The following is a 16,206-nucleotide window of genomic DNA, read 5'->3' as shown; positions in this document are numbered from 1 at the left end:
GTCTATTTTCATATAGTATTTCACAGCTGCTGGACCTGTATGATATCTGTTCTTTCGTAGGAACAAACACCTTGCATTCATAAAAATAATGATGAGCCTGGCTGGGCTATGGATCCTCTTTGTTCAGTGTGAATGCATGAAAGATGTCAGGCCTCCTGTGGGAACCTCTGAGCAGCAAACAGGAGTTTAATGGACAGGGACTGCAGATATGTGGCACACAGTGGGAGTGTGGATCAGCTGTGAGGTGTACCGAGATAGTCCGTGCAGTGACGATAACGCTGTGTCCCAGATGGTGCAGTAGTTATTGCACCTGCCTAGTAAGCAGGAGATCCAGGGTTTGAACCCCAGCCCGGTACACATTTTCATTTTCACTCGTCGCCACTGATTCTGCTTAATGTCCTGCTGTAGCTGAGAGCTGTGATCCCCCTTCCATTTACACATACGTTGTATTCTGTATGTAACAAAAGCACGTTGATATTGGTAACTTTCACTCATGTGATATGTGTTGTATTGCAGCATTGACTGGATTTGAGACAAAAAACAAGTTCACTATAAAGAACAGTGTTGGCCAGAAAGTATATTATGCTGTGGAGGATTCCGATTGCCTGACTCGCAATTGTTGTGGTCCTCTGAGGCCATTTGATATGAAGATACTGGATAATTTTAGAAATGAAGTGATTCATTTGAATCGTCCTTTGGCATGTGATACATGTTGGTTTCCATGCTGTCTTCAAGTAAGTACTACTTTGGTTACTTCATTCATAAGGTATTTAGAACTTTAATGCAGAATGAAGTGGCACATTGATCATGAAGAACACTCATTAATCAAAAAATGTTTCAAATCCTATATGAACCATCTAGTATTTCCACGAAACACGTAAGGCAAGATTATTTAATTTATGACCTGTTGTTGCACTCATACACATCAAAGAGTTTTAGTTCCCAAAGAAGAAAATAAAACTGGTAGCATTCAGTCCCCTTCCTATTGTGGTTCAGAGTACAATGTGTTTGTATGAATGCCTCCACAGATAGGTTGCTCGTTACGTGGCCAAAATGATAAATGTGTATCAACATAAATATTTTTGTACAATAACTAACACTCCACAATGTTATCAATTTCTGTTTCTATCATTCACTGTGTGCTTCATTGTTTACTCTTTGCCGGCATGCTCAGATAATTTTAAACAAATTGATTGTTTTTTGTATAATGACAGAAAAGAATAGAAGATGCACCAGGCAAGAATGCAGTGGAACTAAAAATAAAAGCGACTGTGTTTTGACAGACAATAAATAAATTCCAAAATGAATCTTCCAGAACTGCTTGACAGATTAAAACTGTGCACCAAACCAGGCCTCAAGCCTGGAACCTGGCATTTCACTGACGACACTGTTACCAACAGACCTTACAACCTGCATCACAGCTCTCCTTATACCAGTACCTCTTCCTTACATTCCATATTTCGCAGAAGTTTTTCTTCATACTTTGTGAGATGAACAGGAGTAAAGCTATGGGAGCAGGTCATGAGTTGTGTAGGGATTGGTCAGTGGGCATGAGCATTAACCACAAATATTCAAGTTCCAGGTTTGATTCCTAGTCTGACACATTGTCTTTTTAATCTGTAAAAAACTTTCATAAAGAAATTCTAAAAGACATGACAGTCATGAACCCTACTAGAATTTCATATGACCATAGACTACTGAGATGCACTCTACAAATAGATGTACTGTGTGTCGCAGGAGGAATGGTCAGGGTTATGATGGGAATGCTCATTTGAAGCAGTAAACTCCATATGAACATGTGTCCTATTGCGAATGGTTTCCAAAATAGAATACATCAATGTACATTTGTTTTTGGGCGAGTGACATGGATGCATGTATGTATTTTTGGCATACATGTTCAGTAACTTAGTAGATAAGAAAGCAGTAGTGTCATATCTCAATAAAGAATTTGAAACTTTCAACACAGGACAGGAGCATGTAGAAGAACCATGTCTCAAGTTGACCGAGACCTGCTGGATAGATACGTACCCAGTTGAAAAGTTCATAACGGGAGCGACCCTCCATGGTATACAATTACTGTAAAGAATCTTGTAAAGAAACAGAGACCACTGCAGAATAGACAGAAAACAAAGCATAGGAGTGTAGATAGAGAGATACTGAACGAAACGTTTTGTTGTCAAGAAGCTTTCACTGACTACCATAGCAGAATATTGCCAAAAGATCTTTCACGAAACCCAAAGAAATTCTGGTCCTACGTGAAGGCTGTTAGTATCGCCAAAGTTACTGTCCAATCACTTATGGACAAAGCAGGAACTGAAACTGAGAGTAGCAAAGCAAAAGCTGAAATGCTTAACTCCATTTCCAAACATTACTTTACAATGGAAAACCCAGGAGAGTTGCCCCAATTTAATCTTTGTGACACTGAAAAGATGAGTGAAATAAGTGTTTGTTTCAGTGGTGTTCTTCAAGGCCCGATGGAATCCCCATCAGGTTGTGTACTGAATTTGCAGCCGAGTTAGCCCCTCTTCCAATTATAATCTCCTGTAGATCCCCCAGACAAAAAACTGTGCCCAGTATTTCAAAGATAGCACAGTTCACACAAATTTACAAGAAAAGTTGTGCAAGTGATCCCCAACACTACAATCCAGTATCTTTGACACTGATTTGTTGTAGAGTCTTAGAACATATTCTGACCTCAAACATAATGAGATATCTCAAACAGAATGACCTCCCCCCTGCCAGCCAGCACAGATTCGGAAAACATCGATCGTGAGAAACCCAACTCTCACTCTTCTCAAGAGTTACCAAAAGCTTTGGATCAAGGCAGTCAGGAAGAGGCTCCGTTTCTTGATTTCCAAAATGCATTTGACTCAGTACCACATCAATGCTTTATGTCAAAAGCACCGACCACATGGGGTGTTAAGCAAAATTTGTGACTAGATTGAGAATTTTTTGGTAGGAAGGATGCAGCATGTTATCTTCGATGGAGAGTCATCATCAGATGTAGAAGTAGCTTCAGGTGCACCCCAGGGAAGTGTGTTGGGACCCTTGCTGTTCATTTTGTATCTTAATGACCTTGCAGACAATATTGATAGTAAAATCAGGCTTTTCGCAGGTGATGCAGTTATCTATAATGAAGTATAATGTGAAAGAAGCTGCATAAATATTCAGTCAGATCTTGGTCAGATTTCAAAGTGGTGCAGAGATTGGTAACTTGCTTTAAACATTCAGAAATGAAAAGCTGCACACGTCACAAAACAAAAAAACAAAAATGTTGTACCCTATAACTATACTATCAATGAGTCACAATTGGAATAAGCCAGCTCCTAAAAATGCCTAGGTATAACACTTTGTAGGGATATGAAATGGAATGATCACATAGGTGCAGTCAGGGGAAAAGCAGGTGGTAGGCATCCATTTACTGGTAGAATACTGAGGTAATGCAGTCAGTCTAAAAAGGAGATGGCTTACAAATCACTCATGCGATTCATTCTAGAATATTGCTTAACTGTGTGGAACCCCTATGAAATAGAACTTCATCTCAGAGTAGCACTTGCAACATATATCAATAATTATTTGCTGGATGTATTCCAATCTCTGTCTTCCTGTACAATTTTTACCCTCTACAGCTCCCTGTAGTAGTACCATGGGAGTAATTCCATGATGTCTTAACAGATGTTCTACCATCTTGTCCCTTCATCTTGTCATTGTTTTCCATATATTCATTTCCTCGCTGATTCTGTGGAGAACCTTTCTGCCTGTGCTAGTCCGCTTTTTATGTCCTCCTTGCTTCGTCCACCATTGGTTATTTTGCTGCCTAGGTAGCAGAATTCCTTAACTTCATTTACTTCATGATCACTAGTCCTGATGTTAAGTTTATGACTGTTCTCATTTTTGCTACTTCTCATTACTTTCGACAGATCCTGTAATTCTTCTTCACTTTCACTGAGGATAGCAGTGTCATCAGCAAATCATATCATTGATATCCTTTCACCCTGAATTTTAATTACATTCACTGAACCTTTCTTTTATTCCTACCATTGCTTCTTCTATGTATATATTGTACAGTAGACTACATCCCTGTCTTACACTCTTTTCAATCCAAGCATTTTATTTTTGGTCTTCCCCTCTTATTATTCCTTCTTGGCTCTTGTACATATTGTATGCTACCCATCTTTCCCTACAGCTTACCCTTATTTTTCTCAGAACTTCAAACATCTTCCATTTGACATTGTTTAACGCTTTTTCCAAGTTGACAAATCCTATGAACATGTCTTGGTTATTCTTTAGTCTTGCTTCCATTATCAACCACAATGTCAGAACTGCCTCTCTGGTGACTTTATTTTTGCTAAAGCCAAAGTGATTGCCAACTAACACAGCCTCAATTTTCTTCCCCTTTCTACAGTATATTGTTCTTGTCAGCAACTTGGATGCATGAGCTGTTAAGCTGATTGTGTGATAATTCTCACAGTTATTGGCTCGTGCAACTTTGAAATTTCATTTTTTTGGCACTTCCTCCAATGATTATAGAAATTCTGATGGAATGTTATCTATTCCATCTGCCTTATTTGATCTTAAGTCTTCAAAAGATCTTTTAAATTCTGATTTCTAATAACGGATCCCCTATCTCTTCCCTGTCGACTCCTGTTTCTTCTTCTATCACATCATCAGACAAGTCTTTCCCCCATTATACAGGCCTTAAATGTACTCTCTCCACCTATCCGCCCTCACCTCTGCATTTAACAGTGGAATTCCCTTAGCCCTCTTAATGTTGCCACCTGTGCTTTTAATTTCACCGCCGGCCGGAGTGGCTGAGCAGTTCTAGGCGCTACATTCTGGAACCGTGCGACCGCTACAGTCACAGGTTCGAATCCTGCCTCAGGATGTGTGTGATGTCCTTAGGTTAGTTAGATTTAAGTAGTTCTAAGTTCTAGGGGCTGATGACCACAGCAGTTAAGTCCCATAGTGCTCAGAGCCATTTGAACCATTTGTTTTTCACCAAAGGTTGTTTTAACTTTTCTGTATGCTGAGTCAGTCCTTCTGACAATCATTTCTTTTTCGATTTCTTCACATTTGATATGCAGCCATATCATCTTAGCCTCCATCCACTTCCTATTTATATAATTCCTAAGTGACTTGTATTCCTGTATGCTTGAATTTCCTTGAACATATTTGTACGTCCTTCTTTCATCAATCAACTGAAGTATTTCTTCTGTTACCATGGTTTCTTCACAGTTATCTTCTTTGTACCTATGTTTTTCCTTCCAGCTTCTGTGATTGCCCTTTTAGGGATGTCCATTCCTTTTCAACCGAACTGCCTACTGAGCTATTCCTTTTCACAGTAACTATAGCTTTAGAGAACTTCAAGCATATCTCGTCTTCCCTTAGTATTTCTGTATCCTGTTTCTTTGCACATTGATTATTTCTGACTAATCTCTTAAACTTTAGCCTACTCTTCATCATTACTAAATTTTGAACTGAGTCTATATCTGCTCCTGTGTACACATTAAATCTAATATCTGATTTGCCGTACCGTAGGTGCAACCACAACGGAGGGGTATCTGTTGAGAGGCCAGACAAACGTGTGGTTCCTGAAGAGGGGCAGCAGCCTTTTCAGTAGTTGCAAGGGCAACAGTCTGGATGATTGACTGATCTGGCCTTGTAACAATAACCAAAACGGCCTTGCTGTGCGGGTACTGCGAATGGCTGAAAGCAAGGGGAAACTACAGCCGTAATTTTTCCCGAGGGCATGCAGCTTTACTGTATGATTACATGATGATGGCGTCCTCTTGGGTAAAATATTCCGGAGGTAAAATAGTCCCCCATTCGGATCTCCGGGCGGGGACTACTCAAGAGGATGTCGTTATCAGGAGAAAGAAAACTGGCGTTCTACGGATCGGAGCGTGGAATGTCAGATCCCTTAATCGGGCAGGTAGGTTAGAAAATTTAAAAAGGGAAATGGATAAGTTGAAGTTAGATATAGTGGGAATTAGTGAAGTTCGGTGGCAGGGGGAACAAGACTTCTGGTCAGGTGACTACAGGGTTATAAACACAAAATCAAATAGGGGTAATGCAGGAGTAGGTTTAATAATGAATAGGAAAATAGGAATGCGGGTAAGCTACTACAAACAGCATAGTGAACGCATTATTGTGGCCAAGATAGATACGAAGCCCACACCTACTACAGTAGTACAAGTTTATATGCCAACTAGCTCTGCAGATGACGAAGAAATTGAAGAAATGTATGATGAAATAAAAGAAATTATTCAGATTGTGAAGGGATTCGAAAATTTAATAGTCATGGGTGACTGGAATTCGAGTGTAGGAAAAGGGAGAGAAGGAAACATAGTAGGTGAATATGGATTGGGGGACAGAAATGAAAGAGGAAGCCACCTGGTAGAATTTTGCACAGAGCACAACATAATCATAGCTAACACTTGGTTTAAGAATCATGAAAGAAGGTTGTATACATGGAAGAACCCTGGAGATACTAAAAGGTATCAGATAGATTATATAATGGTAAGACAGAGATTTAGGAACCAGGTTTTAAATTGTAAGACATTTCCAGGGGCAGATATGGACTCTGACCACAATCTATTGGTTATGACCTGTAGATTAAAACTGAAGAAACTGCAAAAAGGTGGGAATTTAAGGAGATGGGACCTGGATAAACTAAAAGAACCAGAGGTTGTACAGAGATTCAGGGAGAGCATAAGGGAGCAATTGACAGGAATGGGGGAAATAAATACAGTAGAAGAAGAATGGGTAGCTTTGAGGGATGAAATAGTGAAGGCAGCAGAGGATCAAGTAGGCAAAAAGACGAGGGCTAGTAGAAATCCTTGGGTAACAGAAGAAATATTGAATTTAATTGATGCAAGGAGAAAATATAAAAATGCAGTAAGTGAAACAGGCAAAAAGGAATACAAACGTCTCAAAAATGAGATCGACAGGAAGTGCAAAATGACTAAGCAGGGATGGCTAGAGGACAAATGTAAGGATGTAGAGGCCTATCTCACTAGGGGTAAGATAGATACCACCTACAGGAAAATTAAAGAGACCTTTGGAGAAAGGAGAAACACTTGTATGAATATCAAGAGCTCAGATGGAAACCCAGTTCTAAGCAAAGAAGGGAAAGCAGAAAGGTGGAAGGAGTATATAGAGGGTCTATACAAGGGCGATGTACTTGAGGACAATATTATGGAAATGGAAGAGGATGTAGATGAAGATGAAATGGGAGATACGATACTGCGTGAAGAGTTTGACAGAGCACTGAAAGACCTGAGTCGAAACAAGGCCCCCGGAGTAGACAATATTCCATTGGAACTACTGACGGCCGTGGGAGAGCCAGTCCTGACAAAACTCTACCATCTGGTGAGCAAGATGTATGAAACAGGCGAAATACCCTCAGACTTCAAGAAGAATATAATAATTCCAATCCCAAAGAAAGCAGGTGTTGACAGATGTGAAAATTACTGAACTATCAGCTTAATAAGTCACAGCTGCAAAATACTAACACGAATTCTTTACAGACGAATGGAGAAACTAGTAGAAGCCAACCTCGGGGAAGATCAGTTTGGATTCCGTAGAAACACTGGAACACGTGAGGCAATACTGACCTTACGACTTACCTTAGAAGAAAGATTAAGGAAAGGCAAACCTACATTTCTAGCATTTGTAGACTTAGAGAAAGTTTTTGACAATGTTGACTGCAATACTCTCTTTCAAATTCTAAAGGTGGCAGGGGTAAAATACAGGGAGCGAAAGGCTATTTACAATTTGTACAGAAACCAGATGGCAGTTATAAGAGTCGAGGGACATGAAAGGGAAGCAGTTGTTGGGAAGGGAGTAAGACAGGGTTGTAGCCTCTCCCCGATGTTGTTCAATCTGTATATTGAGCAAGCAGTAAAGGAAACAAAAGAAAAATTCGGAGTAGGTATTAAAATTCATGGAGAAGAAATAAAAACTTTGAGGTTCGCCGATGACATTGTAATTGTGTCAGAGACAGCAAAGGACTTGGAAGAGCAGTTGAATGGAATGGACAGTGTCTTGAAAGGAGGATATAAGATGAACATCAACAAAAGCAAAACAAGGATAATGGAATGTAGTCTAATTAAGTCGGGTGATGCTGAGGGAATTAGATTAGGAAATGAGGCACTTAAAGTAGTAAAGGAGTTTTGCTATTTGGGGAGCAAAATAACTGATGATGGTCGAAGTAGAGAGGATATAAAATGTAGGCTGGCAATGGCAAGGAAAGCATTTCTGAAGAAGAGAAATTTGTTAACATCCAGTATTGATTTAAGTGTCAGGAAGTCATTTCTGAAAGTATTCATATGGAGTGTAGCCATGTATGGAAGTGAAACATGGACGATAAATATTTTGGACAAGAAGAGAACAGAAGCTTTCGAAATGTGGTGCTACAGAAGAATGCTGAAGATTAGATGGGTAGATCACATAACTAATGAGGAAGTATTGAATAGGATTGGGGAGAAGAGAAGTTTGTGGCACAACTTGACCAGAAGAAGGGATCGGTTGGTAGGACATGTTCTGAGGCATCAAGGGATCACCAATTTAGTATTGGAGGGCAGTGTGGAGGGTAAAAATCGTAGAGGGAGACCAAGAGATGAATACACTAAGCAGATTCAGAAGGATGTAGGTTGCAGTAGGTACTGGGAGATGAAAAAGCTTGCACAGGATAGAGTAGCATGGAGAGCTGCATCAAACCAGTCTCAGGACTGAAGACCACAACAACAACAATCTGATTTTGGAATCTCTGCCTGACCATGATATCTAACTGAAATCTTCCCATGTCTTCCAGCTTTTACCAAGTATACTCCCCCTCTTGTGATTCTTGAACAGAGTATTCACTGAAATTTGTTGCAGAATTCAATTAGTCCAATTCCTCTCTCATTCCCAGTACCAGGCCCATATTCTCGTGTAAACCGTTCTTCTGTTCCTTCCTTACAACTGTGTTCCAGTCTCCCATGCCTATTACATTTTCATCTCCCTTCGCATACTGAATTATCTGTTCAGTGCCCTCCTATACTTTCTCTCTCTCTCTTCATCTTCAGCTTGTAACACCGGCATGTGTACCTAACTGCCATTGTCAGTGTTAGTTTGCTGTTGATTCTGACAGGGACAACCCTATCACTGAACTGCCCCACTCTCTCTCCACCATACATTCCTATTCATAACAAATCCTACTTCTGTTGATACTGCTCTATACTCATCTGACCAGATATCCTTGACTTGACTCCATTTCATTTTACTAACACCCACTATATCCAGATTGAGCCTTTTCAAGATTTTCTAGCTTCCCCATCATGTTCAGAATTCTGATATTCCGTGCTCAGACTCATAGAATGTTATTCTTTTGTTGGTTATTCAATCTTTTTTCACATGGTCACCTTCCTCTTGGCAGTCCCCTCCAGCAGTACTGAATGTGAGACTGGTCTAGAATACTTTTCCAACGGATAGATCATCATGACACTTTTTCAGATATGGGTGCACATTATGTGTCTGTAATGCAGTGGTTTCCATTGCCCTCTGCATTCTCATGCCAATGATCATTGCTAATTCTTCCACCTTTCAGGGAATTACCCACCTTAAATGCAAGAGAGTGCCCTGCACCTCTGTCTACTTCTCTGCCCTCTTTGACAGGGTCGTTGGCTGAATCAGGGCAACTTCTTATGCTCAAAGTCTTTGGCTGCCATTGCTGATGATTTTTATTCTAAATGTAAGTGGTGGTGGGGTTCGAACCTAGGACCAAGGATGTTTTGATAACTAATCAAAGATGCTACCCTTAGACCAAGGCTGCAACTAACAGGGGATATGAAGGACAGCATGAATGGTTACAGGTTTGTTTGACCTGTGGAAGAGTGTCATAGAGATACTGAAGAATCTGAACTGGCAGACTCTTGAAGATAGATATTAACTATCTTCAGAAAACCTACTCACAAAGTTTTAGGAACTGATGATGACTTTGTGAATATACTACAACTCCCTACGTATCACTCACGTAGGGACTATGAGGACAAGATTAGACTGATTGCAGTCTCATGGGGGCATTTAACCCTTCACTACCAGGGCTTTTTTCTCTCACTAAGTACCACTTGGGTCGTATAGACCCCAAGGAATTTACATCAGATGTAGTGGCAGTATTTTAATGAACTAACATAAAAACATAAATTACAGTTGCTCAGTGTAACAGTAATAACTATAGTTTCATAGCTGTTACATTCAATAAATAAAAGGAAATTTAGGTTTGTGTTATATCGACACCTGCAGAAACCACGAATAAAACTTAATGTATTGTAAATATAAAAATGAACAAAACATCATTGGATACAATTGACTTAGAGGAAGAAAATTGTGTATTTTGAATGTATATATTTCCAGTGTGCTTATGGATCAGATTGACCCCAATAGTACAAGAAGGGATAAACAATCACTCTTCCCATGCTTCATATGCTAATAGAATGAGAAGAAACCCTGTGACATACTCTCTGCCATGCAATTCACAGTGGTTTTGCGGAGTGCGGATGTAGATGTATATGTTAACCCATTGAATGCACAATTATCCTTGATGTGTTCTGAGTGAAGTAGTGAGAGAGACTGAAAGAGTATAAGAGAGAAGCATCAGTTGACTGTGTTTGTACATACGCTGGGTAAAATGCCACGTATCTGAAATGATGAAGAATATGCAGATATGGTGTATTTTTGTGGCTTCTGCAGTGGTAGTGCTCCTGCAGCTGTCGAAGAATACCATTAGCGTTTTCCATTAAGTTGAACATCTGATCATAGAGTTTTCAGCACATTGTGTGAAACAGATATTCTTCCATGTTCCCATTTTTCTTCTGAACATGTAGTTCAACAACCTTTGCAGGAACAGCAACACATTGTTAAAATGGTGCAGCATAGTCCTACTACTGGTACATGACAATTTTCTGCATGTATGAATGTCCACAAACACACGAATGGTAAACAGTACATGCAGAAAACTTGTATCCATTTCTGATACAGTGTATCCACAATCTTCGCGTTGGTGACACCGCCACATGACTTGAATTTTGTCATTGGTTAGATGGCAATCATCCTTTTCTTCCATTAATACTACTCACTAATGCAGCCACATTTACATGGAATGGAATCAACAACACACTTCATAATTGTCAGTGGGCACAGGAAAACCTACACGCTGCAATGGAAACTAATTTCCGAGTTTGTTTTTTGAACAATGATTGATGCAGCATGATCAGTAACATTTTATAAGAGTGAATAATGGGACAGAATTACTTGGATTTTTTGGAAAATTCATTTGTTGAACACCTTGAGAAAGTTCCTTTGGCCATGTGGACTGCAATGTACTTTCAACATGATGGTGGCCCTCAACATTGTACCCGACTTATGAGAGAACATCTCAACCACGCTTACCCAAATCACTGCATTGGTTGTGGTAGTACAATTAATTGACTATGAAGATTGCCAAACCCTACGCTATTAGATTTTTGTTTAGGGAGTTGAATGAAGTCTGAGGTGTACAAACGAAAGGTGAATGCAGAAGATGAACAACTTGGTCACATCGTGGAGGCTTCTGCCCTCATTAGGGAACAAACAGAGGCACTCAGATAAGCAGCACAACACATTTTCCAGAGAGTGCACAAGTGCATTGAAGTTGATTGTGGGTTATTCAGACATTTATTGTGAGCTGTACAACAGCTCTAATGTAGCGTGTACAATAATACTTAGAGGTGAGTGTGTTAAAAGTATGTATTTTTCAATTGATGTTTTGTAAATTGCATTTGCAATGTTTAATACCTGTTGCACATGTGTAAGCCCGACTGCATATCGAAGAATACAGAAAATACATAACAGTGTGCATTATGTGTGTTCTGTCTCGGAAGCCATTGAGAATAGGGCATATTTCCATATTCAGTTTTCAGCTTCAGTTGATTGTTCATCTTATATCCCTGAATATTGACTACTCCTCCTGGGACAGACTGTAGACCAAAGCAAAAAGCAAAGCTTCACGTTATGGTCCAGACTGGCCAATCTGGACCAACCAACCACCATGTCATCCTCTGCCAGTTCTGTCATTTGGATGCAGTATGGAGGTGCAGTGGATCAAAACACAGTGCTCCTGGTCGTTGTTGGCTTTCTTGACCTTGGAGCCACTACTTCCCAATCAAGTAGTTCCCTCAGTACCATGAGGCTCAGTTCGCCCTGTTCCAGTCCTACCACCAAGGAAAAGTCCCTGGCAGCAGTGGGAATCGAACCCAGGTCCTCCACATGGAAGCCAACATATTGAGGTGGATAAATAGATATGTAGTTAGAAAGAAACTGGGAGTAGGTGGTCAAAAAAGTATATTACTAGAATTTAATTAAGAAAGTGTTGTACTGGATCAAATTAAGCAAGTAATTCAGCATCTTAGAAAATATGGACACAATAAAAGCCAACAATTATTTGATGGAGGTATTTAAGCAAATAGCTAAATGAGTTTGAGGTATGAAGAAGGTAATTATTAAAGAAAAATGAGAGTTTCACAAAGACAATAATATCATAATAGAATATGCTATATAAAACAGAATTATTTGGAAATGCCTTCACAAGAATGTGAGAAGATCTGTTTAAAATTTGAAATGGAAGTGATTGAAATCCATAATAGGATGAAAGAATCAAATAGAAAATTCAGTTGGGTCAACACCACATCTCACCAGTTATGATGGCAGCTGTCAAACTAATTAACAACCATATGAAAAATTCTTGAGATGTCTGTATAACTGAACTGACAAATGGGAAACAAAGACATTTAATTATGAAAATAATGCCATTCTGGAAATTAGTAGTTGATGGCATGTAAAAGAGTATTTGAAGTATGAAAAAACAGAAGGGCCAAGAGGCGCCAGTATGTCAGCAGAAATGATTAAATCTGGAGGAAAACTAATACAGTAACAAACTTGTAGAATTAATTACAGAATGGCTGCATATTGTAACAAATCTATATAACTGTAACAATGCTTAAGTCTTATATTTCACAAGATAAAATACAAACAAGACACACAGCTAGATAGAACAGCGACTGTCACCAGGATAGTGGAAAATTCAGATTTGAAAGACATGTCAGAAAAGGAGACTCCATTTCTAATCACATCTGTTTTTGAGGAAGCTCAGATCCTTTGACTGAGATAACAAAGAAGGAGTACAAGTGTGTGATGTAAAAAAAAAAAAAAGAAATTAAAACTAGCATGGATTGGATTTTATAAACTAAATGTCTTCCAGTGTGCCAGAAACAGAAAGTTTACAATATTGTCTTACAAGTTTTGACTTATGGCAGCACCCTTGCGATTCCTCACTGAGCAGTGAAGAGATGCATGTTTGGAATTATCAAACGAGACAATTAAACATAGAAATGTATTTTGAAACTAACTAGACTGGAAAACACAATTGTGATGTAAATAAAAATGAAATAGTGATGTGGAGAACACTTAGTCAGGCAGTGGATAGTAGATGGATCTAGGAAAAGACCAAAGTATAAACCTAATGGAATGTGGGTAGATGGGATTAGAGAAAGTACCACAGGAACTAAAGCTCTTTGAAGCCTTTCTCAGACAGTAGATGTTAAAAGGTCGATTATGGTGATTAACTCAACTGCCAAGTGTCAGAATACAAATTCAAAGCTTTATACCCCCATCTCTCTCTCTCTCTCTCTCTCTCTCTCTCTCTCTCTCTCTCTCTCTCTCTCTCTCTCTCACACACACACACACACACACACACTCACTCACTCACTCACTCACTCCTCCCCCTCTCCCTCTCTGCCCTGTACACCATGCCCACTCCATCCCTCCCCCTCCTACCCTTTCTGCATGCCTTTGGCCTCTAACAGTGGTATGTTTATGATGGATATTTCAAGTAGCATCACCATTTAGAAACAATATTATATCATAATTAACCCTATAGCTACTACTGGGCAGCCAACGTTGCAGCATGTGTGAAATATTCATTTTATCTCTCTTCCTGTTTCCTTCTTCTGAAACTGCCATTGAAAGACCCTTCCCTCAGCCCATAACTGTAAAAGGATGCTGTTACGACAATCTCACTTCTATTACAGTAGTATCATAAGGAAATAAGTATTATCTAACAGATCCCTGCTGTTAATACTTGTGGCAACACTGTACTTGATTTACTTGGCTGCCACTGGCATGACTCACTCAGATTTAACAACACAGCTGTAATTGCTACACCACTACAGTATTACTAAATTGTAATATTTTTGCATTGGATGTCGAAGTGCTATTCTATTTGTGATGCTACCATTCCTTTTCTTTCAATTAGTCCCTTCCTAATTAGGAATTACCTGCGTTTCACAGTGCAGCATCGGACATTGGAAAGTTAACAGCCACGTGCTGTATCTGCTCATTAATACTTTCATCAAAGTGCAGTTTATTATGTGATTGTGCATACAAGCTAGTGCACAAATAAATATAAGTAATTTGAATTTTGATTGCATAGAGATGGAAATATTATCTGAACCATTCACCGTTTCATCATTTTGAGATGACTGTACAAGAAACCTTAGCGTAACCCATAAAACAATATAATAAAATCACTTGAATCTGTCTACACTTAAGTACATGAACCATCATAATATAAAAACACTTCAGTAAGTATAAGGAATTACTACCCAGAAGATAATTGTACAGTTAACCTGCATTGGGCTGAAGGCTCAGTGCACACTGTGGTGGTTGGTGTTTTAATCAGAAACTTTTAACTTATAAATAAATAAGTTGTTACTGTCTGCAAAAGTAAGTGGAAGTTCACTTTATCGTAATGATATTATAATAGTGAATATAGTGAATGTAATGTTTATGACATTCCTTGATACTTTAAAAATATTAGAATTCAGTCACATGCAAAAAGATGTACCATTTCCCTGATTTCAGTTATGACAATGCCTACTCTTTGTAATATAGAATTTGGCATATTATCTTTTGATGTCTACTTCTTGGCATAGTTCACAGCTAGATGATATTTTAGGTGGAGAAAGGTAGATCTTTAGAATTATGAGTGCTGATCATGTTTTGAGGTTATAAATTGCTTTTCCATGCTATTACTTTGTTCTAGTAACTGTTGTTGAACATGGGAAATGATATTAGTTAAGGGCAACACAAGTTTGAAATCACTCACACTTTGTGAATAAAAGCACATTGTGCACTATGCTGTTAATAATAATAATATAATTATTCAAAAATTCAATTAGCATACTTTAACATTCAGTAATGGCTGCTGTCCGACTTGTTCACAGTTTCTGATAACACTCAGAATAAAAACATTTCGATGTTCAGTTGCTGTGCTGAGCTTTAAGTTTGCTTCCATTGAAAATGCCACATAAATTTCTAACAGCTGTACCACTTTAACTTATGGCTCTTGAAGGTAGCTTGCACCACTTACAAGCTGCTGAATACATAATATGAAATGCTAGCCAGCATCCATTGGAAGCCTTTCAGTGTCCATATTAATGTCGTGATACTGGCTCCTCATTATATGCAAATATAGAGCCACAGTTAATCCACTTTGTTATTGTACAGCTATTGAACATACTACTTTTTCACAAGTAGCATTATTAATACAGTTTGTCGAGGCACTATACTGTCTGCTCACTCATTTTTACAGAAGTGGCTTTGCACTGTGAATCTTAAGAACAGACATCTTTCTATCACTCCTAAAGAACAACTTCATAAGCAAGACACACAAAGACCAATGAAAAAGGTGGGCTTACGTAGTGTCCTTTGTCCTGCCATCTTACTTACGTCACATCCAAGTAATCCTAACCGTTTCTCTCTCTTTAAATATGTAATTCTTTTTACAATATTATTTAGTTCTTTGTTTTACATGTAACAAAACCAACATTTTGACAAATAATTCATTTTATATACTACACAGAAAAGAATGCCTTATATTACATATTTTTCTCACTAGGTGGCAACATCCTTCAGTACAGTTCTTAGCATGTGATGTCGCTCTGCCTTATTTCATATTATTTCCACTAGATGACATATGCTTATGTTTAATTTTGACACTCACTTTCAGACAGATCGTCTGGTCTACATGTGTTGCCATCTCATGAAGTGAACATCGTTTTTGAGGTAACGATAATCGGTATGCGTACATGTATCATTACATATTCTTTTTAGGGCTTTCATATTCTGCTG

The 16,206-nt window shown here is 38.8% G+C and overlaps 1 protein-coding gene across 2 annotated transcripts in view; it reads left to right on the top strand.

Annotated features, from left to right (window-relative positions):
* The window catches only part of LOC124774423 (phospholipid scramblase 1), a 161,423-nt gene that overhangs the window by 103,266 nt on the left and 41,951 nt on the right, over nt 1-16,206 (top strand). For both annotated transcript variants that reach the window (XM_047249480.1, XM_047249479.1), the window contains exon 5: nt 517-734. In XM_047249480.1, the coding sequence (XP_047105436.1) occupies nt 517-734 (218 nt within the window). The remainder of the gene's footprint in view (nt 1-516; nt 735-16,206) is intronic.

This window comes from Schistocerca piceifrons, chromosome 2, assembly GCF_021461385.2.
Source record: "Schistocerca piceifrons isolate TAMUIC-IGC-003096 chromosome 2, iqSchPice1.1, whole genome shotgun sequence".
Classification (NCBI taxonomy): domain Eukaryota; kingdom Metazoa; phylum Arthropoda; class Insecta; order Orthoptera; family Acrididae; genus Schistocerca; species Schistocerca piceifrons.
Note: the sequence above shows the minus strand (reverse complement) of the source record. Positions and strands in the feature narration are given on the sequence as shown.